This window comes from Macrobrachium nipponense, chromosome 35 (genome assembly GCF_015104395.2).
Source record: "Macrobrachium nipponense isolate FS-2020 chromosome 35, ASM1510439v2, whole genome shotgun sequence".
NCBI lineage: Eukaryota > Metazoa > Arthropoda > Malacostraca > Decapoda > Palaemonidae > Macrobrachium > Macrobrachium nipponense.
In genome coordinates this window covers 26,753,380-26,771,349 of record NC_061096.1, presented here as the reverse complement: position 1 = coordinate 26,771,349, position 17,970 = coordinate 26,753,380, and the positions used below count along the sequence as shown (strand labels likewise).

Below are 17,970 nucleotides of genomic sequence, written 5' to 3'. Positions count from 1 at the left end.
CGAACTTTTACAGCTGAGTCGGCAATAAAAACCGATAACAGTATTACGCAATGGCACGCTTGATAATGAACTTGCACTGAACGTCAAACAGAAATTACGTGATGCTCCAGTGCCTGGCCGTGCGAGCATAGCAACACGATATACGGCAGCGGTTCATTCCATGAAATATCGAAAAGAGCCAGCGGGAGGAGCCAGCTGACATAGACCAACACACGATGTGTTGTTTTCTTTTTCGTTTCTATTTTCTTTTCGTAAAGAAAGTACACACATAATATACACAAAAATATCCATATTACTAAACTTATTATGTCCAAATCTAAAATCACTTTTTTCTGACAATTCTTTTCGTAAAGAACAAAATACACACATACGTATATACACGGAAAGATCCATAGTACTTATTTATGCTACGTCCAAATCTAAAGGAACTTTTGTTTTTCTTTTTAGCAAACGGCTCCTCACTCCCCAATCATCTATAAATTTCATCACACCTCCAATGCTGCTTGACACATGAGGGTTCTGCAAGATTCTAAGACTCATGTCTTTCGTGTACTTTATCTTCCACGATTCTCCACACATCTCCATAGCTTTCATCCAAGTAGGTCGGGGTCTCCTACCTATTTAGGAACCATCAGGAGTCCAAAAGACATGTAAAATACATCTCCCTCTCTTTTTCTACATATGGAAGGTTCATGAATTCTTTCATGGCATTAATTTTAACTTTTTTTTCTTAAGCTTTCCTTTCATACAAACACTTCTAACTCTTTTTTTTTTCTTTAAGCTTTCCTTTCATACAAATATTTATCCACGTGTAACTTTTGCTTGTGTCAATTCTTTACTGTAAGTATCTATAAATCAAGATAGTACAATCCTAAACATTCAAGAAACATAAATCTTTCAACCTTCATATAAGTCTGTAACTCACTTTGCTTTGCCTTTGATAAAGGAGAATGTGTAAACAATTACACGATCACATCAGTAATACATTTTACTCTTCCTGACCAAAGATGTAGCATTCTACTTGAACACCATATCTAAAAGAACTTACCTATAAGTTCACGTCTTTTGTGCTGTTCACTGTTTTAGGTATACTAGTATAATTATATGGCTCTCAACATCAATTACCATGGTTATGTAACCAAAGGAAATACTCAAGATTCAAGAAGTCACAGGAATATGCCTACAATACAAAAAATAAGGATGAAGGCTCATATGCGCCCACCAGAAATGCTCAGCATGAAGTGAATACAGTAGTATACATGTAAGGAAAATGAAAAGTTAAGAGACTGAAAGTTGACACGAAAATGGCAAGAATTGTAACTGCACAATCAATCTTAATCCAACAACATTCAAGGTAATTTTAGACAATAATTACAACAAATTTACTTCCAGAAAATGTGACACAATAATAAGGCTCTACTTACGTAATTTCCAGGCTCGTTTTGAGAGGTTCGGTGATCTACTCATGTTTGCCGTTCAGTGACACCCGCAATGACGCACCAGCCATACAGAGGCTGATATCCATTCAAGCCATATCTTTAATATTTAATTTAGTCACAAATGTACACAATCACTAAACACTTGGCTATGTGAAATGTCATTCAGTCAAGCTATAGTATCTTACAGCTAAAGCAGCTGTTTTAAAAGTATATAACCATTAAAATATTCTAAGATATTTTCAGTGATTTTGCATTTGATTTGATTCTCAAGCTGTAATTTGTTATATGTACCACTTTTACGACACAATTACTCAACACAGTAGCACCAGAAGAAGCAATTTTGTTTGCCAAACAGTAATCCTGCCGTCAACTATCTTAAAATGTCCATCAGACTTCAGGACACTTCTATTGTGTAACAGTTTTTTTTTACAATAGTTCACAGCTTCACTTTTCATATGATCTTACAAACATCCACCTGAAAAAAGAAAAACCATAAATATAATCATATAGTTCATATGCAAGGATATTTGTTAAAACAACAAAGTAAGATACCTCTTGGAATCGTCATAACTTTTCTTGACTTCACTTTGATATTCACAGGACAATGCTCACCATGATACTGTAACTATTACCATTACTAAGAACAAGCCATGCTTTCACTATATGACCTTCATGAAAATAAAAATAGTACACAGTACATATCTCCTGTATTGTCTGACATACTGGCAAGCCTTGGTGAGAGAAAAAAACCTGCATAACTTACTGGTCAAAGAACACTGACAACATTTCTCCATTATCATTAAACAAAAAACTGTACGCATTGGACTACCTTGACATTAGGTCAATAATTAAAGATCACAACTGCTAGCCTTGAATAGGCTCCTGAGTTCCTAAAATTAAGAATTCCTTCAACTTCTCAAGTTACATGATACCCACAATTACAATATCTGTACTGTAATTAGGGATTAAGTACAATGACCAAATGATATAAAATAAAAAATAAAAAAAATTACCCTGACCAAAGCTTACTACAGGGTAATCAGCCCTTCTAATTTTCCAGGTGGAACTTAGACAGAAAATAGTACAACATCTCTAACGTTTACATGTTCCTGTATTAGTACGAAAACTGACACAATCAAATTCAATGAAAGTTTCCTTTAAACTTCACACAGGAATATGGGCCCCTACGATCTGTAATTTATGAGGAAAACCAAACTTCTGGAAGGGGAATGTGAAGAAGGGATTGAATGCCTAGCAAATTACATTCCATATCCAAAAGTTTCTTTTTCCAAATAAATTACAGATCGTAGGGGTTCATAATGAAAATCAAGTGAAACATGTATGTATGATTTATAAAAGTAACATGCCCTTCAATTACAAGCACGCCAGCTGTTCACACAGTAAGGTACCTAAGTTAGGCATCATAGGCCTACCATAATACAAAACCGTATAAGAAAGTGTCACACCCACAGACTTATAAACACAATGGTCTACAACATGGCCATTACCAATTTTATTACGTCCGATAATTGTAACTTTTCTAAAAAAAATACAGTACACAGACAATTATCATGATCTTATATAGCCTAATAACTATATTATATCATCATGCTCTATCACTGTACACATTTTCAGAAAAGTATACATGAGCCAGACTATGATGGCCATCAGGGGTTAGTAGCTATTCTCAGAAAAACTTCCATTGGCAGGGTTAGGCTAACCTAGCAATCCATAAGTCCGCAGGATTTTGCCATTCTAACAGTAGTGATGGCTATACAGCTGTATGACCTCCATCTGGCAATGCTATGGCACTACTCATTAAAATAGAATCAACATCTAAAACTGTCACACAATGGTTATTTTGGAGTTTTTCTTAACTGTGTGGATTGCTATGTGGATTGTTTGGACCGAGTTCGGGTTGTTTTGGCCACAAGCACCTTTCTAGGTTCGGCAACTTCCAGTTTACGTGCAAAAAGGTTGCCACGTTTAGTACAAGCCCCTTCAGGATGTATGTAAAACATAAAATAATGATGGTAAATACCATTGTTCAGGCCATAAGACATTTCAGCTGTTTGCCAGTTACGATGTTACGCCCTAAATGACTTAGAACCGAAATAACCAGGACCGTCTGGACCCACTGAGTATAATCAGGTTAATACTGATTTCACCATTTTATTATTATATTTCATTGCACTCCTGATCACTTTAGGTTGGGGCACCAGACAGTTGGGTAGTGGCATCCTCGATTAGGGAGGGGACTGTTTAAATGAAGCCTTGTAGAAAAAATATAGGCACAGTTAAGTAACAAAAATAGGTCAAAAATTTACAGAATGAAATAAAACCTGTGGAAAAAATATAAGTACAGTAAGGTAACTAACAAAAATGGGTTAAAAATCTATGGACTGAAATAATACATGTGGGAAAAATGTAGGTACAATTAAGTAATAAAAACAAGTTAAAAATTTACAGAATGAGATAAGACCTATTGAAAAAAATATACAGTTCAAATAACAGAGTCTGACCTGTAGGGTTGTAGGCCTATTACCAACCAGACAGGTAGTAGTAGGCCTACTTATTACTAGCTACCCTACTTCTATCTATCTCACGCCAACCATCACCCAAAATATACTTAAAAAAAGAAACACGTGCAGTCCTAAGCACCCACATAACAACCCACCCACATATATAATCGGCCAAATTCTAGGTCTACCATAGGCCTACAGCACAAAGCCACCTCTGGGGTATGGATTGAAATGAAATGCCCGTTAGCTAGTATATGGTAACCTAAAAAGTCTAGCCTTGACCCTACCTTCTGGCAGAGGTCAAGAAAGAGAATAAGACGTCCAATAATACAAACAGATGTTATAATAACGGTATTGTAATGGATCACAACCACAGATAACAACAATGATAACAGTAAACAATGGTAAATAATAAAAAAAGACTCGTTGGCAACCCATTTCGTTTACAACCTTCCGCCCAGAGGTCTGGTCAAATAGGTTATACGTTCATTAATACCAATATATGTTATAATAACAACAACGTAATGGATTACAACCGTAGATAACAACAATGATAACTGTAAACAATGGTAAATCAAAAGATAAAAGACTTGTTGGCAACTCATTTCGTTAACAACCTTCCGCCCAGAGGTCTAGAGAGAAGTTATGCCTTCATTAATACAAACAGTTTGTTATAATAACAATAATGTAATGGATAACAACCCCAGATAACAACAATAACTGTAAATAATGGTTAAATAAATACAAATAAAAAGACGCGTTGGCAACTAGTCTAGGGAAACCTGGGTACCGTTATCGTCTCTCTCGCTTCCTCGTTTCTCTTTCGTAATCTCTTTACATACGACTCAAAACGAATCCATTTCGTCCTAATATGGACGGAATGACGACCATTATACCTTCGTGTAAAGCGAGAGATGGAATAATAAGCTCTAATTAATGAATAAAAGCTTCGGAAAAGGGTAAAATATAAAGCTTGTAGCGACATACTCACCCTCGTCCTCCTCGATCGAAGCCGACATTTCCCAGGTTTCCCGACTTTCCCCAAAGGACCTCCCGCCATTCATGGGTCCAATATATCCTCTAATCATTCACCACTCATTAAACTTCACTCCGCGTATCACAGGTGACATAAAAAGGTTATTGTTTTCTGAAGCTAGGATTGGCACCTTCTTCTTCTTCTTCTTCCTCTCCTTCTTCTTCTTCTTCTTCGGTCTTTTCCCCTCGACGCTTGGGCTCTCTTCCTGGATCGTCTTCTTTTCAAGGGACAACTACTATATTTCATACATAAAACAGACTAATTCTTGTACAGAACAGATGTCTATATGAAACTATAACTATATAGTTGGCACAGGAATATATACATTCTCGCAATCACGCTCCTGTAAATTCATTACGTTCGTCCCTCGTGACCTGACACCAAAATGAAAGTGGTTCAAGGAAAGGACGACTAGTTCCTATATAAACAGATTAATTCCTCTATAAAACAGACGTCTATATGAAACTATAACGATATGGTTGGCATTGGTATATATATTCTTGTAATCACGCTTCTATGAATTCATTATGTTCGTCTATTTCAAGGGACGACTACTAAATATAATTACGAAGTAAAACAGACTAGTTCCTATGTAAAACAGGCGTCTATATGAAACTAAAACAATATTGTTGGCATAGATGTATATAAATTCTCGCAATCACGCTCCTATGAATTCATTATGCTCGCCCCTCGTGACCTGACACCAAAATGAAATTGGAATAAAGATTTAATTGCTACAAACAATTAATCTGTAATCATTGGTGATGAATATAGTGTAGTGCTTTTATTTAATTTCCGTTGCTTAGCTTTTCTTTAAGGTTTTATGGGACACTTCTACAATTATATATATTAAATTTTAAGGTATGATTTTCTTATTCTTTAAGCTGCATAATCTTCTACATAAGTCTTAATATATTTTGCATGCATCTTGGAAGAAATGGGAATCATATTCAGTTCCATGTTCCATCCTTCAAAGAGGGTTATAGTTTTCTTTTACTTGAAAATGACATGTTTGATCACCAGATATAAGTTTTTCATGATTGATGGTACCTATACCTTCAACCAGTAAAAAAATAATTTATAAAGGTATTATTACTCTCTCCTTCGTACGACCTTAATCCCACCTTCCTATGGTGTCGATAATAGTACTCTCTCGTTGTAAAAGTAGCTTGACAATGTCAGACATTGGCGCTCACCACACGAATTTGCTATTAAACTTGGAGAAAATTGGGATGTGTAGCTTTAAAGAAGGGAAAACTAGGAAATAACGGGTGAAAAGTGACAAGCAGAAGACCACACAGCTCGGGGTGGGGACAAGACTCGTTTCTTTAGTTGTTGTCAGTGTCCCAAAGAACTTTATAAGCAATACCTACATTCCAACAGACAGAGAACAGAGTGACTGCCTGCAAAGTCTGCAATGTTTGGTCTAAATTGAATGAAAGTTCTCAAGATTGTAGTGCTAAACATGAATGTCATTTCAAATTAAAGAGATGAATGATGATTCTAGACAGCTTACATATTTAGTATTAAAGAACTTGACGTGAAATGACGGTACTACAGTATTAATGCCACGTACAGTAATTCAGATTCTCAAATGTCAGCAACTTCCCCTTTAATAGTGAGGCAATCATGCTGAAATTATGATTTAAGACTCTCATTAGAAGCTAGTCTGGTTAGTCCTCTTCCCAAAAGCAGTTTCAAACGGGGATTCCTGAAGAAACGGTTATCTGCTCACTCGCTGTGCGTCAGCATCCAAACTAGGTCACGTCCAAATTGTCAAAACAATCAACATTGTACATAAAGTTTCTTATTCTTTTTAATGTTCAGCTGCCAAAATTCGGCCCGAAGAATAGTTAAATTTCTGAAAGGCAGTTATAGTACTTTTACACCTCATGCACTATTACCCTACATATGTTTGTATGCTTATCATTATTTCTTTCTTCTTCTTACAATGAACATTCCATTCTAGAGATTATTAATATTATTATAATAGTACAAATTTGGTTATCAGAAAACACCAAGTTGTATGATTAGACTCATATCAACATATGACTAATTATGAGAAACCATTAAGAAATCAGTACCGATACTTTTTTTATTCAAATAATCATTTGATCAATACACATTTACAAGAGTAATGAGATCTTATTTACAAAAGATTTTTTTAATTTGAGGAGTTTTAAACACAACCTTGTTTTACAATTCAATATATGGTATTAACTACTTAAACCTACAAACACATACTAAAAGAAAAAATAATTTGCCTTCACTGCACATTCAGCAAACACATCTGAAAGCAAAAGAATACCATACCTTCGTAAGGGAAATAATACATCACTAAATCTTCACCCAAAAATACCATAATTTATTGGTCAAAAATAAGTTAACATGCTAAGAAGGGATTAATTGTAACACAGTACCTAGATGTCATGACTTCCGCACAGTTGCTGCAAAAGTAATCATTACGTTATGAAGAAATTCTGGCCCTTTTATTTGTACAAATGACAAAAATTAATATAATAAAATAAGCAGATGATACCTGAATAAAAAGAACAAAAAGACAGTATCTGTATAAAAACTAAAACATAATTATACATTCTCTTGAACTTTATCGATAATAAAAAAGGTTGGAAACTGTATTTAGGGATCTCTAGACACAATCTAATTCTATATTGTAAAGGATATGAAAAAGGGAAGTAGCTAATTTGGAAATATTACTTATAAAACTCATGATCTGACTCGTCCTTTTTAACATTATTCTTGTAAGCCTTTTCAAAGTCCTTGGCCAAGACTATATAACGGTTCTCTCTCACTGCATGCATGCCGGCTTCCTGACAGATGGCATTAATGTCTGCACCTGATATACGGTCAGGTCGGGCAACATAATCTTCGAGATCAACATCTTCATTCAAATTCATCTGTCCAGTAATTGTGGAGAAAATTAGACGTTTCTGTCTTCTATCCGGCATTGGAAATTCGATCTTACGATCTAGACGACCAGGACGAAGTAATGCTGGATCTAAGGTATCTGCTCGGTTTGTAGCCATTATAACCTGTAACAATGAAGTTTAAAAACAACTGTAAACCACCAGATATGTAATACATAGCAAAAGGGTAAAAGTGGCTTTAAACCTCACTGTAGCTTGAAGGTGCAGTAAATTGCACCATTGTTACAATAATAGAAACACATTAAATTACAAAGTAGATCCTGAAAATACCAGATTTAAAGTAACTTGTATTACTAACGCCCGCCTTTTTTTTTTTACAGAAACAAAAGCCATCTAGGATCAATTTAAGCATTATGTTACTGTCTTAACTAAATAGTAATCCATCAACTAAACAAATTTTTTTACTAATAAGGTACATGATGATGATGAATTCTATGGGGCTACCCTTTACCCTTCTAGACAAGATGCATTTTGCAGATAATTCTCCTAAACTCAGTTATAGGTCTTTGAACTTGTCAGGCATCACCCCTCATCAAACCCACACCCTTGAGGTATCAAATGAGTTGTATGGCTACTTTACATCAGATACAGCATCACTGACTTTCTTCTGCTTTTATATTTACACCTCATATATAACAGTAATACTGAAATGTAAGTATCCAAAAATTTCTTATCACTGCTCACACTAACATTTTACCAGTGAAAATCTTGCTTTACATGTATGGTTTAACTAAAAGCAAGAACAGTGTGCTGTTGTATTAAGACTTGAGAAGTATATACCTAAATAATGTTGAGTTAAAATATTCCAGCAACTTTTGATAACACTTCATTTCATAGCAATATGCCAGGGTATATGATTCACATGAAGTGTTTGTTTGTATGGTGTTTTTACGTTGCATGGAACCAGTGGTTATTCAGCAACGGGACCAACGGCTTTACGTGACTTCGAACCACGCTGAGAGTGAACTTCTATCACCAGAAATACGCATCTCTCACTCCTCAATGGAATGGTCGAGACTCGAACCTGCGACCACCGAGGTGGGGCGCAAACACCATACCAACCACACCACTAAGGCGCTTTCACATGAAGTGAAAAAATGCTCAATTCCCTCAAGATACATGTAGATTAACCTTCTCATCCTTCACATTCTTATAATTTTATTACTACACACAAGCAAACCACTGTTCTGCACATTGTAGAATTGTTTTAACAATTATTTAAAATTTCCAGGGGAAAAACAATGCTACCTCAAAGGTCACAGCTATGTGAGTCATTGCTTATCCCTAGTGAGGATTAAGGCTGTATGTAAAATAAAAGACCACGAATACGTACCTTAACATTTGTAGTCTGATCAAAACCATCCATCTGGTTAAGAAGTTCCAAAAGAATCCGCTGGACTTCTCGATCTGCTCCAGTTTGTGCATCAAATCTCTTGGTGGCTATGGCATCAATTTCATCAATAAATATAATTGCTGGAGAATTTTCCCTTGCGAGCCGAAAGACATCTCGAACCATACGTGGTCCTTCTCCTAAATACTTCTGAACAAACTCAGATCCCACAACACGGATGAACGACGCAGTTGTGTGGTGAGCAACAGCTTTTGCTAACATAGTTTTGCCACACCCAGGGGGCCCAAACATCAACACACCTCTGGGTGGGTCAATTCCAATTTGTTTGTAGAGATCAAAGTGAGTAAGAGGTAACTCGACAGCCTCACGTATCTCTTGCTTTTGCATGTCTAGACCTCCAATGTCTGAATAGGTTACATCAGGTTTCTCATCAGCCTGCAACATTGAGATAGAGGAATCTGCCTCCGGTGGTAAAACATCTACTAATGCATTGCTGTGTTTGTGAAGAGCAACTGATGCTGAAGGCTTGAGTAATTCTCGGTCAATAGTACTCAATATTCTCACATAATAATTAGAGCCAGTAGTAGATCCAACAATTCCAGTATTTTGATCTACAGCTTCTAAGAACTGACCGATTACTAGTGGTACACTCTGAATACGCTTAACCTGAAAAAGAAAAAATTACAATCAATGAAGGCATGTTTACCCTGAAGTCTATCATGTGACTTGATATAGTACTTGGCAGGTTTTATGTAGGTGGTATATGCACAGAATCTCTTGGAAAAACAAAAAAATAAAGCATGATCATTATAGTAATTAAAAACCAATACTGTAATTATGGAAACTATGTGGAGGAAAAAAAAGACTGGAAGATGTCAAAATGCTAACAAGAATAAACATGGCCATTTGTTGTGCTCAGGAAGTAAGTAATGAAAGTGCCACAATCTGGAGGGATACTGACAGAGGAAACCTAACTTAACACACAAGAACAGACAGACCTGATTTTGAAGATGTTATAAGAACATTTATCTATGGAAAAAGAAATCAAAAGAAAGAAGTAATGTGAGTAATTGACATAGACAAGGATCAATTTTGCTTAAGACCATGTTTAAGAAGCCCAGTTCATGATAACATACATGAACTGATCTTTATGATAATGGAAAGTATGGATGGTATCAATGTAAAAGATTGCACCTTGTACCATTGGAAGTATATGCTTAACACAAGATACTATAGCTGGTTCACTTAAGGTAGATTCTTGGATGAGCCAAATGCTTACGAGAAGTTTGTTTGGAGGCCACAGATTGGCTGGTACCAGGCAGCTCCCAGCCAATCAGCGTCCGCCAAACGAACGTCTCGTAGGCGTAGGGCTCACCCAAGAATCTACCTTAAGTGAACCAGTTATAGTTGCAAGCTAAAACAGAGCAAGTTAACCAAAATAATAAAAACATGAAAGAAAGGAATGAGAAACCATGTCAGCAAATACAGCGCCACGGATTGGTTGGTGAAGCACTGAAAGGATGGATGCAAAATATGGCACAGCAAAAGTATGCAAAGTAAAGTCAGGAAAGGATTATAAAGAAAGAGAGACACGGTGGTAGAGTCAATAAGTACAAAAGGGTGTTGGGAAGGAAACTCACAGATTGAAAGCTATGGAAAAACAGGCAAGGAAGAAGATAGGGATGATTATTGTGAAAAGGAAGTAGGATAAAAGTCATGTGGCACCAGGAAAGAGGAAGAGTTGGGAGGAATGGAATCAGAATTTCAAAACAGCAGAAGGAAAATAAAAATAGTATTCAAGATTTCAAACCTACATGTGGCTGAGGAAAAATAGAAAAGATTTTAGGGGGCAAAGTATTCAGAGATGAAGATGGAGAAATTAAAATCTGAAAAGAAAGTCGTACTGGAATGATAAACAAACCAATCATCTATTGGCTTATTTGAACACAAGAAAAAAGTAAGGAGATAAGACCACAAAGTAAAGGCTTACAATAATGGGAAAGGGTATGCACTGCTATGTGGAAGTTATGCAGCGATAAGACTTCTTGGACATGTTACGGTAATACGTACTGGGAAAGGAGCTAGAGAAAAGACAGAGAAAAAAATAATTATAATGGATAACTGATAGCAGCCAAGCTAGAAAAAGCACAGCACATGGGTTACAAACTAAAGAGGATGCTACTAGATCATTTACTTCTGGTTTTACATGATAGGATTGGGAAATGGATGACAATGAAAAGAGGACCACAAAAGGAACAACTAATGTAATGGTTTTGATGATGATGATAACTTCGAGTACTTGACAAATGAGAAGAAAGAGTAAGCAAAATTTCCTACAGGAGACTTAAAAAGTACACAATCAGGATGGGATATAAATGCTTAAAATTATTTCAACGCTGCTGAATGATGAGTTTGATAAACTGATAGGGGATGACATCCCCCCAAAACTTAAGAAAAGTAACTATCAAACATTAATAACCTAAACTACAAATGACTGGCAAACAGAAACACAAGCAAGTTTGTACCTCCTCCTGTGCATGTCTATATTCTTTTTTCAAATTTTGTAGCTCATCTTTAATATAATCCTCTTGTACACGTAAGTACTCAAGGTTTTGAAGTAATCTCTTGTATGTATTATACTCGTCTCTTGCCGACTCATCGCTGACCATAGTAAGTCCTCCAACAGCTGGACCTTTTACATCTGTGGTCTCTTCGACCTGTAAAATACAAAATTATTACTTAAATATTCAAGTTAACATACTGTGAAAAAACATAAGCGTGACCAAAGTAAAATCTATCAAATTTCAACTTGGACAAGATCATACATCTTGGACTAACAGGAGTCCAGAAAAAGAACAAACAGATCTTCATGGGAAATGATTACCATGAAAAACAGGACCAGTTCCAAATCCCTTTTCACTGACATGAGTAAATGTAACTAGTCCCAGCTTATATTAACACTTTCATGGGAGGGGAGCTCCTAATCAGAATTTGTTTATTTAAGGGTGGGTAAGAAGAATTATATATCTAGAATGTTTTCTGTAATTTAATCCTGAACTGCGGGTATATGGAATACTTCAACCCGGAACTGTGGGTACAAGGGAAAATGCTGAAACATGATTGGATGTTTTATTTTAAGTTTCATAAATTATGTGGGATTTTGGAAATCAGGTGTTGCTTGAAAAAGCTTTATTCAGTTTGTAGTCAATGGGGCATTTGGTTCAGTAGTGTTCATTTTGCTCCAAGGATTACTGTAGCATAGCTATATTTCACACTGAAATTTATCCTCCTCACACAGATAAACTGTTTATCTTCAGAAAAATGTTTTACCTAATTCTCTGTAGTCTATCATTGCAATTTTTCCAAAATCAGCAATGGTATTGATCTGCTACAATGAAACTTACAAAGACAAAGAAAAGGTGGAGACGTAATTTCTTGGTTAGTTGTTGCAAAGGTACCTTCCTCAAAGGTTCTCAACTTCCACAATGGAAGTTAATTTTGTTTGTGAACCACTGGTTAACCCTCCAAACTTTGAAACACAGTGGCCTTCAACATCTAGGGAAGATCCTGACCAGTCTGAAGTTGTCAATCCTACTGATAGTTCTGGGAGCGAGTGAATATCTGCGAACCACAGATTTTCAAAGGAAAAAATATCTGCAAGCCACGGATTTTCAAGGGGAAAGTTTATTAATGTGTGCTGTCAGTAAGAACGTGGCGGAACGGCGCTCTGCGCCTTATCCACATTTTTAAATATTCTTGGCATGCTCGTTTGTTTTGGCAAGAGGTATTGTTTCCCTGCACGTGCTAGCCTCAGGGTTAAGATCGACTGAGTACTTAGAAAAAGATACGTTCCAAAGAAAAAATTGTTGGGTGGTAAGTTTTCGGGTAGAATTCGCCATGCTGAACAACTTTTATTCTAGGCAATTTGTCATTTGGAGTCGTATTTTAGGAGCTGTAACTGCTTACTGCAGTTATGCAAACTACCCTAGTTCTGATTCATGTTATGAAAGTTTATGGAACTTTTTCACATCAATATCATGCGCTAAGAGAGAGCCTGGTGCCCTAAGTTAGCTAATTTTTTTTTTTTTTTTTTTTTTTTTAGTACATACTAAATTTTGACAATCAGAAGTAGTGGGTCTAGGGCTAGGTGCATGGAAAGGAAATAAAAAATTTAAACCAAGAAAGAAATATAAAACTTAAACCAGGGAAGAAATATTAGCTAAATCTAAACCAGGCAATAAATATAAAATCTAAACCAGGCAAAAAGTAGGGTAGATCACCACGGCAGGCCAACCCTCATCACGGTGGACGGGTCTTATTCACTCGATATTTAATTGGTGAAACAAGAATACAATTGCAACTCTAAGCATACCATTTAAAAGATTGAAGTTTCGTCAACATAATGTGATATATGAAAGCCCCACACGAACTAAAATAAGCATGTGAGCTCTTCGTAAAATATGTTTTCAAGGCAGTTTTGAAATCCAATATGGCGGCTACGTTTTTCATGGAAGGTTCTGATCAGTGATGGCCACCATCTTTCCCCAGCCTTCCCAGCACCCATTTGAACAATGTTAGCGTATATATGTAACGTTTATTGATCTTACTCAAGATTGCAGTTGTAATCAGCACAATAAAACAACATTTTGTTGCCTATATTAGTGAAAGTATGAAACTTGTTATTCCCGGGGTTATGGTTTGAACTGAATTCATTCTTACCTTGTAATCGGTGGTTTTTATCCTTACTGCCATCACAACTGAAACTCCACAGTGCTTATTTGATTGTTATTATACACATTTTGGTCTCAGTTCACTCCACATTGCACTTTAAACCCATTGCTGTTTCTGGTTTCTAAGCGCGCGCGCCATACACACAATTATGAACAGCAGACGACGACAGACGACGAAACTGCAAATTTTTATTCCCTAAACTGTTTACTTTACTCGTTATTTAGTTTAAATTTACTTGTTATTTAAAAATTTTGATTTAATTCATGTATATTATCCCTTTTTTGCAACCAAATTACCCCGAAAAAATTACAGATATTTCTAAAGTAGATAAAATCAAATGTTCTAACGTTTTTGTACATCTGGCTGCCGAAAACCATAGAGGAACGAATACGGAAAAATGCATAGAGGAACGACTACGGAAAAGTGAATTATATACATGTTTTTTTTTTTTTTGCTTTTTTTCTTTTTCGCTAGCACTTTCATGTGATTTTCAGTCTTTATTAGTATTTTGAATTTCTTTAATAATCGTATGCCAGAAATAAATGTAACCTTTAATGTTTGCATGCTAAGAATGGCAAAATCATCGTTGCCACATTAGTGGAGGCTTCACACATACGCCGTTCCATTATTATAAACTGTTTCCATGAATTCTAGTTGTCATAGTAATGCAATAATGATAAAAATTGCTTGAATATTTATGTATATATACTTCCAATACATAGCCTAATTTCACCAATTTCAACGTTTTGTGTGTAGTCTTATACCCAGTTTGGAGGTCAACACATACCGAATGGCAACGAGAGAGAGAGAGAGAGAGAGAGAGAGAGAGAGAGAGAGAGAGAGAGAGAGAGAGAGAAAGGAAGGCAGAGGAACGAAGAAGAAAAGGGATGGCGGTGGAGGGGTGGGGGGTGGGGAGAGGGTAGGTGGAGCTTTATACGTGTGTTCGTATCCATTTCTGCATAATGGAGTTTTTGTCTCTTGGTACAAGGACAAGTGTCGTTATTCTTTACGATTAGTGATTCACGATACCCTTATAAATTACGGCACTGGGTGTAATGCACTATAGCAAAATCTCGTTCTGTTACGAGTGTTCGTTACAGAAATAGGTATTGCCCAAAAACGTGATTGCACTGTCTCTGAAACCCATAGTAGACATGCTGCTAGTTGTCAATCAAGTTTTCATAACCAAGTATTTTTTACAAGCTAGATATTGAATAAATTTGTATTTTTCTCAGTCAAAACATATGCCCCTCAATGCTAACTTTCCTCTTTTAACGACTTTCTGGTCATTGCAAATTCGGCCCCATAATTTCTTATGGTGCGAAAACAGACAGAGGCCCATGGACCGAAAACGATTGCGTCACACTACGGCGATAATCCAGCAGTAAAACATCTTCATATATCCAAAAAGTAAATAATAAAGATATATATGCGCATTACGATTATAACAATTACATGTATAGCTGATAACAATCTGCATGAATAACTGGTAAACTGTTCTGCAATGACAGTTGAGTATAGCAATTATTTACAATAGGTACGAAAGTCAAGATGTCGTGACGTCATAATACAGAACTTAAAAGAACGTTCTAATTCAGAAAAATAATTACTTAAATTTGAGTCAGAGTCGAGTTACTTTTTCAATAACGAATATTTTCAAATTAATCATCATAAATATGTAAAATATTGATGTTTTACTACTTATTTAAAAATTAGCTAAGAGCACGCTTCTCGTCATCTTCTACCAAAACAGCTGTTTACTCCTGGCTTGTTTGTTGGTGAGAAATCGTGTTTCGATTGTTGTGATGAAAGTGCTCCAGCGTCTGTGGGCACAAGTGGTGTGCGGATTTATCACAGGAAATGGTTAGTTTATTGACACAAGCTACTCCGTAAACATCGAGATGGCATCAATCTTCTAAATACCTCGAGTTGTAAGTAATAATGTTGAACGCGTTTTGGTGAGATTTGCACTACGTTTGAGACCGTTTTCAGTACCCTGTTTAAATCTTAAAATTTGGCCTTAATTTCTAACTTTGGAGAAAATACTTACTTCGAAAGGAGAGTACAGGTCTTTAGCTCCGTTTCTCACCAACAACAAGTCGCGACTGATGCCCATCTCGGGTGTCAGGACGCGTTATAATGTACTTTTTCGGAGGGTGGCAAGCGTTGAATGTAGGTGGCCTGGTTGGCCTGCCGTGGTGATCTACCCTATCAAATTTAAGCCAGGAAAGAAATATTAAATTGAAACCAAGAAAGAAATATAAAATTTAAACCAAAGGCCAAGAAATCCTTAACCTCCCTAAGCAAACCGATCAGGTTTCGACGTTACGGATCCCCGGCTTTAAGGTATGAAACATATCTGTGTGACCACATTTACAATTACTTCGTCGTTAAATAGCCATTAATTCCGTAAATAACTTTTCTTTGTTGATATCAACGTATCATAAGTCAACAAGTCAAGCGAGTTCAAGCAAATTAATGGAAGTCTAGCCTTCGAGGGTGCCTTCCATCAAAACATCCCTAGCCGAGTTAGTTTGACCTAATTTTGCATCAGTCTCGCACTCCACGAACTCTATATCTTGAATATATTTAACTTATGCAATTTTTAAACTAAAATACACCATAATTTTACCTTCTCGGTAGCGACGCTGATCCCTATTTCTTCCATGACTGGTGAACTTTTGCCTGGCCACAAACTTTCGACTTCTTACTCATGTAAACAATTGCGGTACACCTTTCAGAAGTGTCAAACTGGTAGCACATCTTTCGAAAAACACACAAAATATATAAAAAGATCTTTAAATTTACCATTATTATACATATAAAAATAAGTTTTACTATTTATTTTCTTTTTTTAACATGACATTGTAAATATGCTGCATTAATTCGTATTATACTGATCATTTCACATACGTTATAGTGAACCAATCTAACTCTATACAGGGTGTCCATAAAGTCCCAGTACCATTCTGAGCAATATACACTTATAATGGTACTAGGACTTTATGGACACCCTGTAGTATGTGGCTCAGGAAGGTCTCTTGAGATATTTCTGTTCCATACGTTTTGGGTTCATCACTTAATACCCAAATGTTTCTTTTGTATTAATTACAGCTTCCTTTCATATTCATTATTTGTTATACATGAAGCTTTTAGGTGATCTACTTGAGCCTACTTTTATTTTATTTTGCTTTGTTAAGTTTTAAGTTATCCACCATTACGGCTTTTGCAGATGCTTTAGGTATTAACTTTTGTGTAAATAATAAAGAAAATTGGGTCCAAAACACTGTATTGTGAAATTCATCTGAACATTTTTTTCTGTTATTTTTAGTTTAGAATACTTGAACAGCTTCACTTTTTGGCAGGCGAATAAACTGCTAGGTTTTAATGTTTGTTTATCTTATTCCCGGTTATTTGTCTAACAATGTTTTTGATAAGTGATTCCTTTCTTGACAAGATGGAATCATTTGCTGTTGCCAAATGATTCTGGATAAATAGGCCTGGACCATATCTTGCTGAGTCACATTGCCAAAGGTACAGAAGTAATTTCCTGTATTCTTCTTTGTGTAATGAATTTGGCACTTTTTTTGCACAAGCTGTACTATTTGTAGTTCATTAGATTTTTATTTTTCTAAATTACTTGTTAGTACAAGACTTCTGCTGTACTAACATTATTATTTGGTATAGAGATATAACACGAAATAGAACAGTTAACCAGAACATTTACCTGGCAAGTAAACATGTGAATGTCATCATGGTTTGCAGAGTACAGAAAGTTCAAGTGGTATGGGAGTATTCATCTACGACACGTCATAATTTTGTCTTTTAAAGTAACGCAGCACATGTCAGCCTTAATATTTTCAAGTATTAAGCTCCAGTAAAACATGAGGGTTGTACATTACAATACAAAAACATAAAGGAAAAGTTAACAATTAAAAACTAA

The 17,970-nt window shown here is 35.9% G+C and overlaps 2 protein-coding genes across 2 annotated transcripts in view; both read right to left on the bottom strand.

Moving 5' to 3' along the window:
• Positions 1-5,166, bottom strand: part of LOC135208510 (katanin p80 WD40 repeat-containing subunit B1-like) — a 190,059-nt gene extending 184,893 nt beyond the window's left edge. The window contains exons 1-2 of the mRNA XM_064240779.1: positions 4,953-5,166; positions 1,425-1,914 (exon numbers count right to left, since the gene is read on the bottom strand). Coding sequence (XP_064096849.1) covers positions 1,425-1,467 — 43 coding nt within the window. The 5' untranslated portion in view covers positions 1,468-1,914; positions 4,953-5,166. The remainder of the gene's footprint in view (positions 1-1,424; positions 1,915-4,952) is intronic.
• Positions 5,167-7,685: 2,519 nt separating this feature from the next.
• Positions 7,686-16,782, bottom strand: LOC135208508 (26S proteasome regulatory subunit 6B). Its single transcript, XM_064240771.1, has 4 exons — positions 16,660-16,782; positions 11,822-12,013; positions 9,279-9,962; positions 7,686-8,050 (listed from the first exon to the last, which is right to left on the bottom strand). Exons 1-4 carry the CDS (start codon positions 16,693-16,695, stop codon positions 7,712-7,714), a joined length of 1,251 nt encoding a protein of 416 aa, XP_064096841.1. The 5' UTR covers positions 16,696-16,782; the 3' UTR covers positions 7,686-7,711.
• Between the last annotated feature and the right edge of the window lie 1,188 nt (positions 16,783-17,970).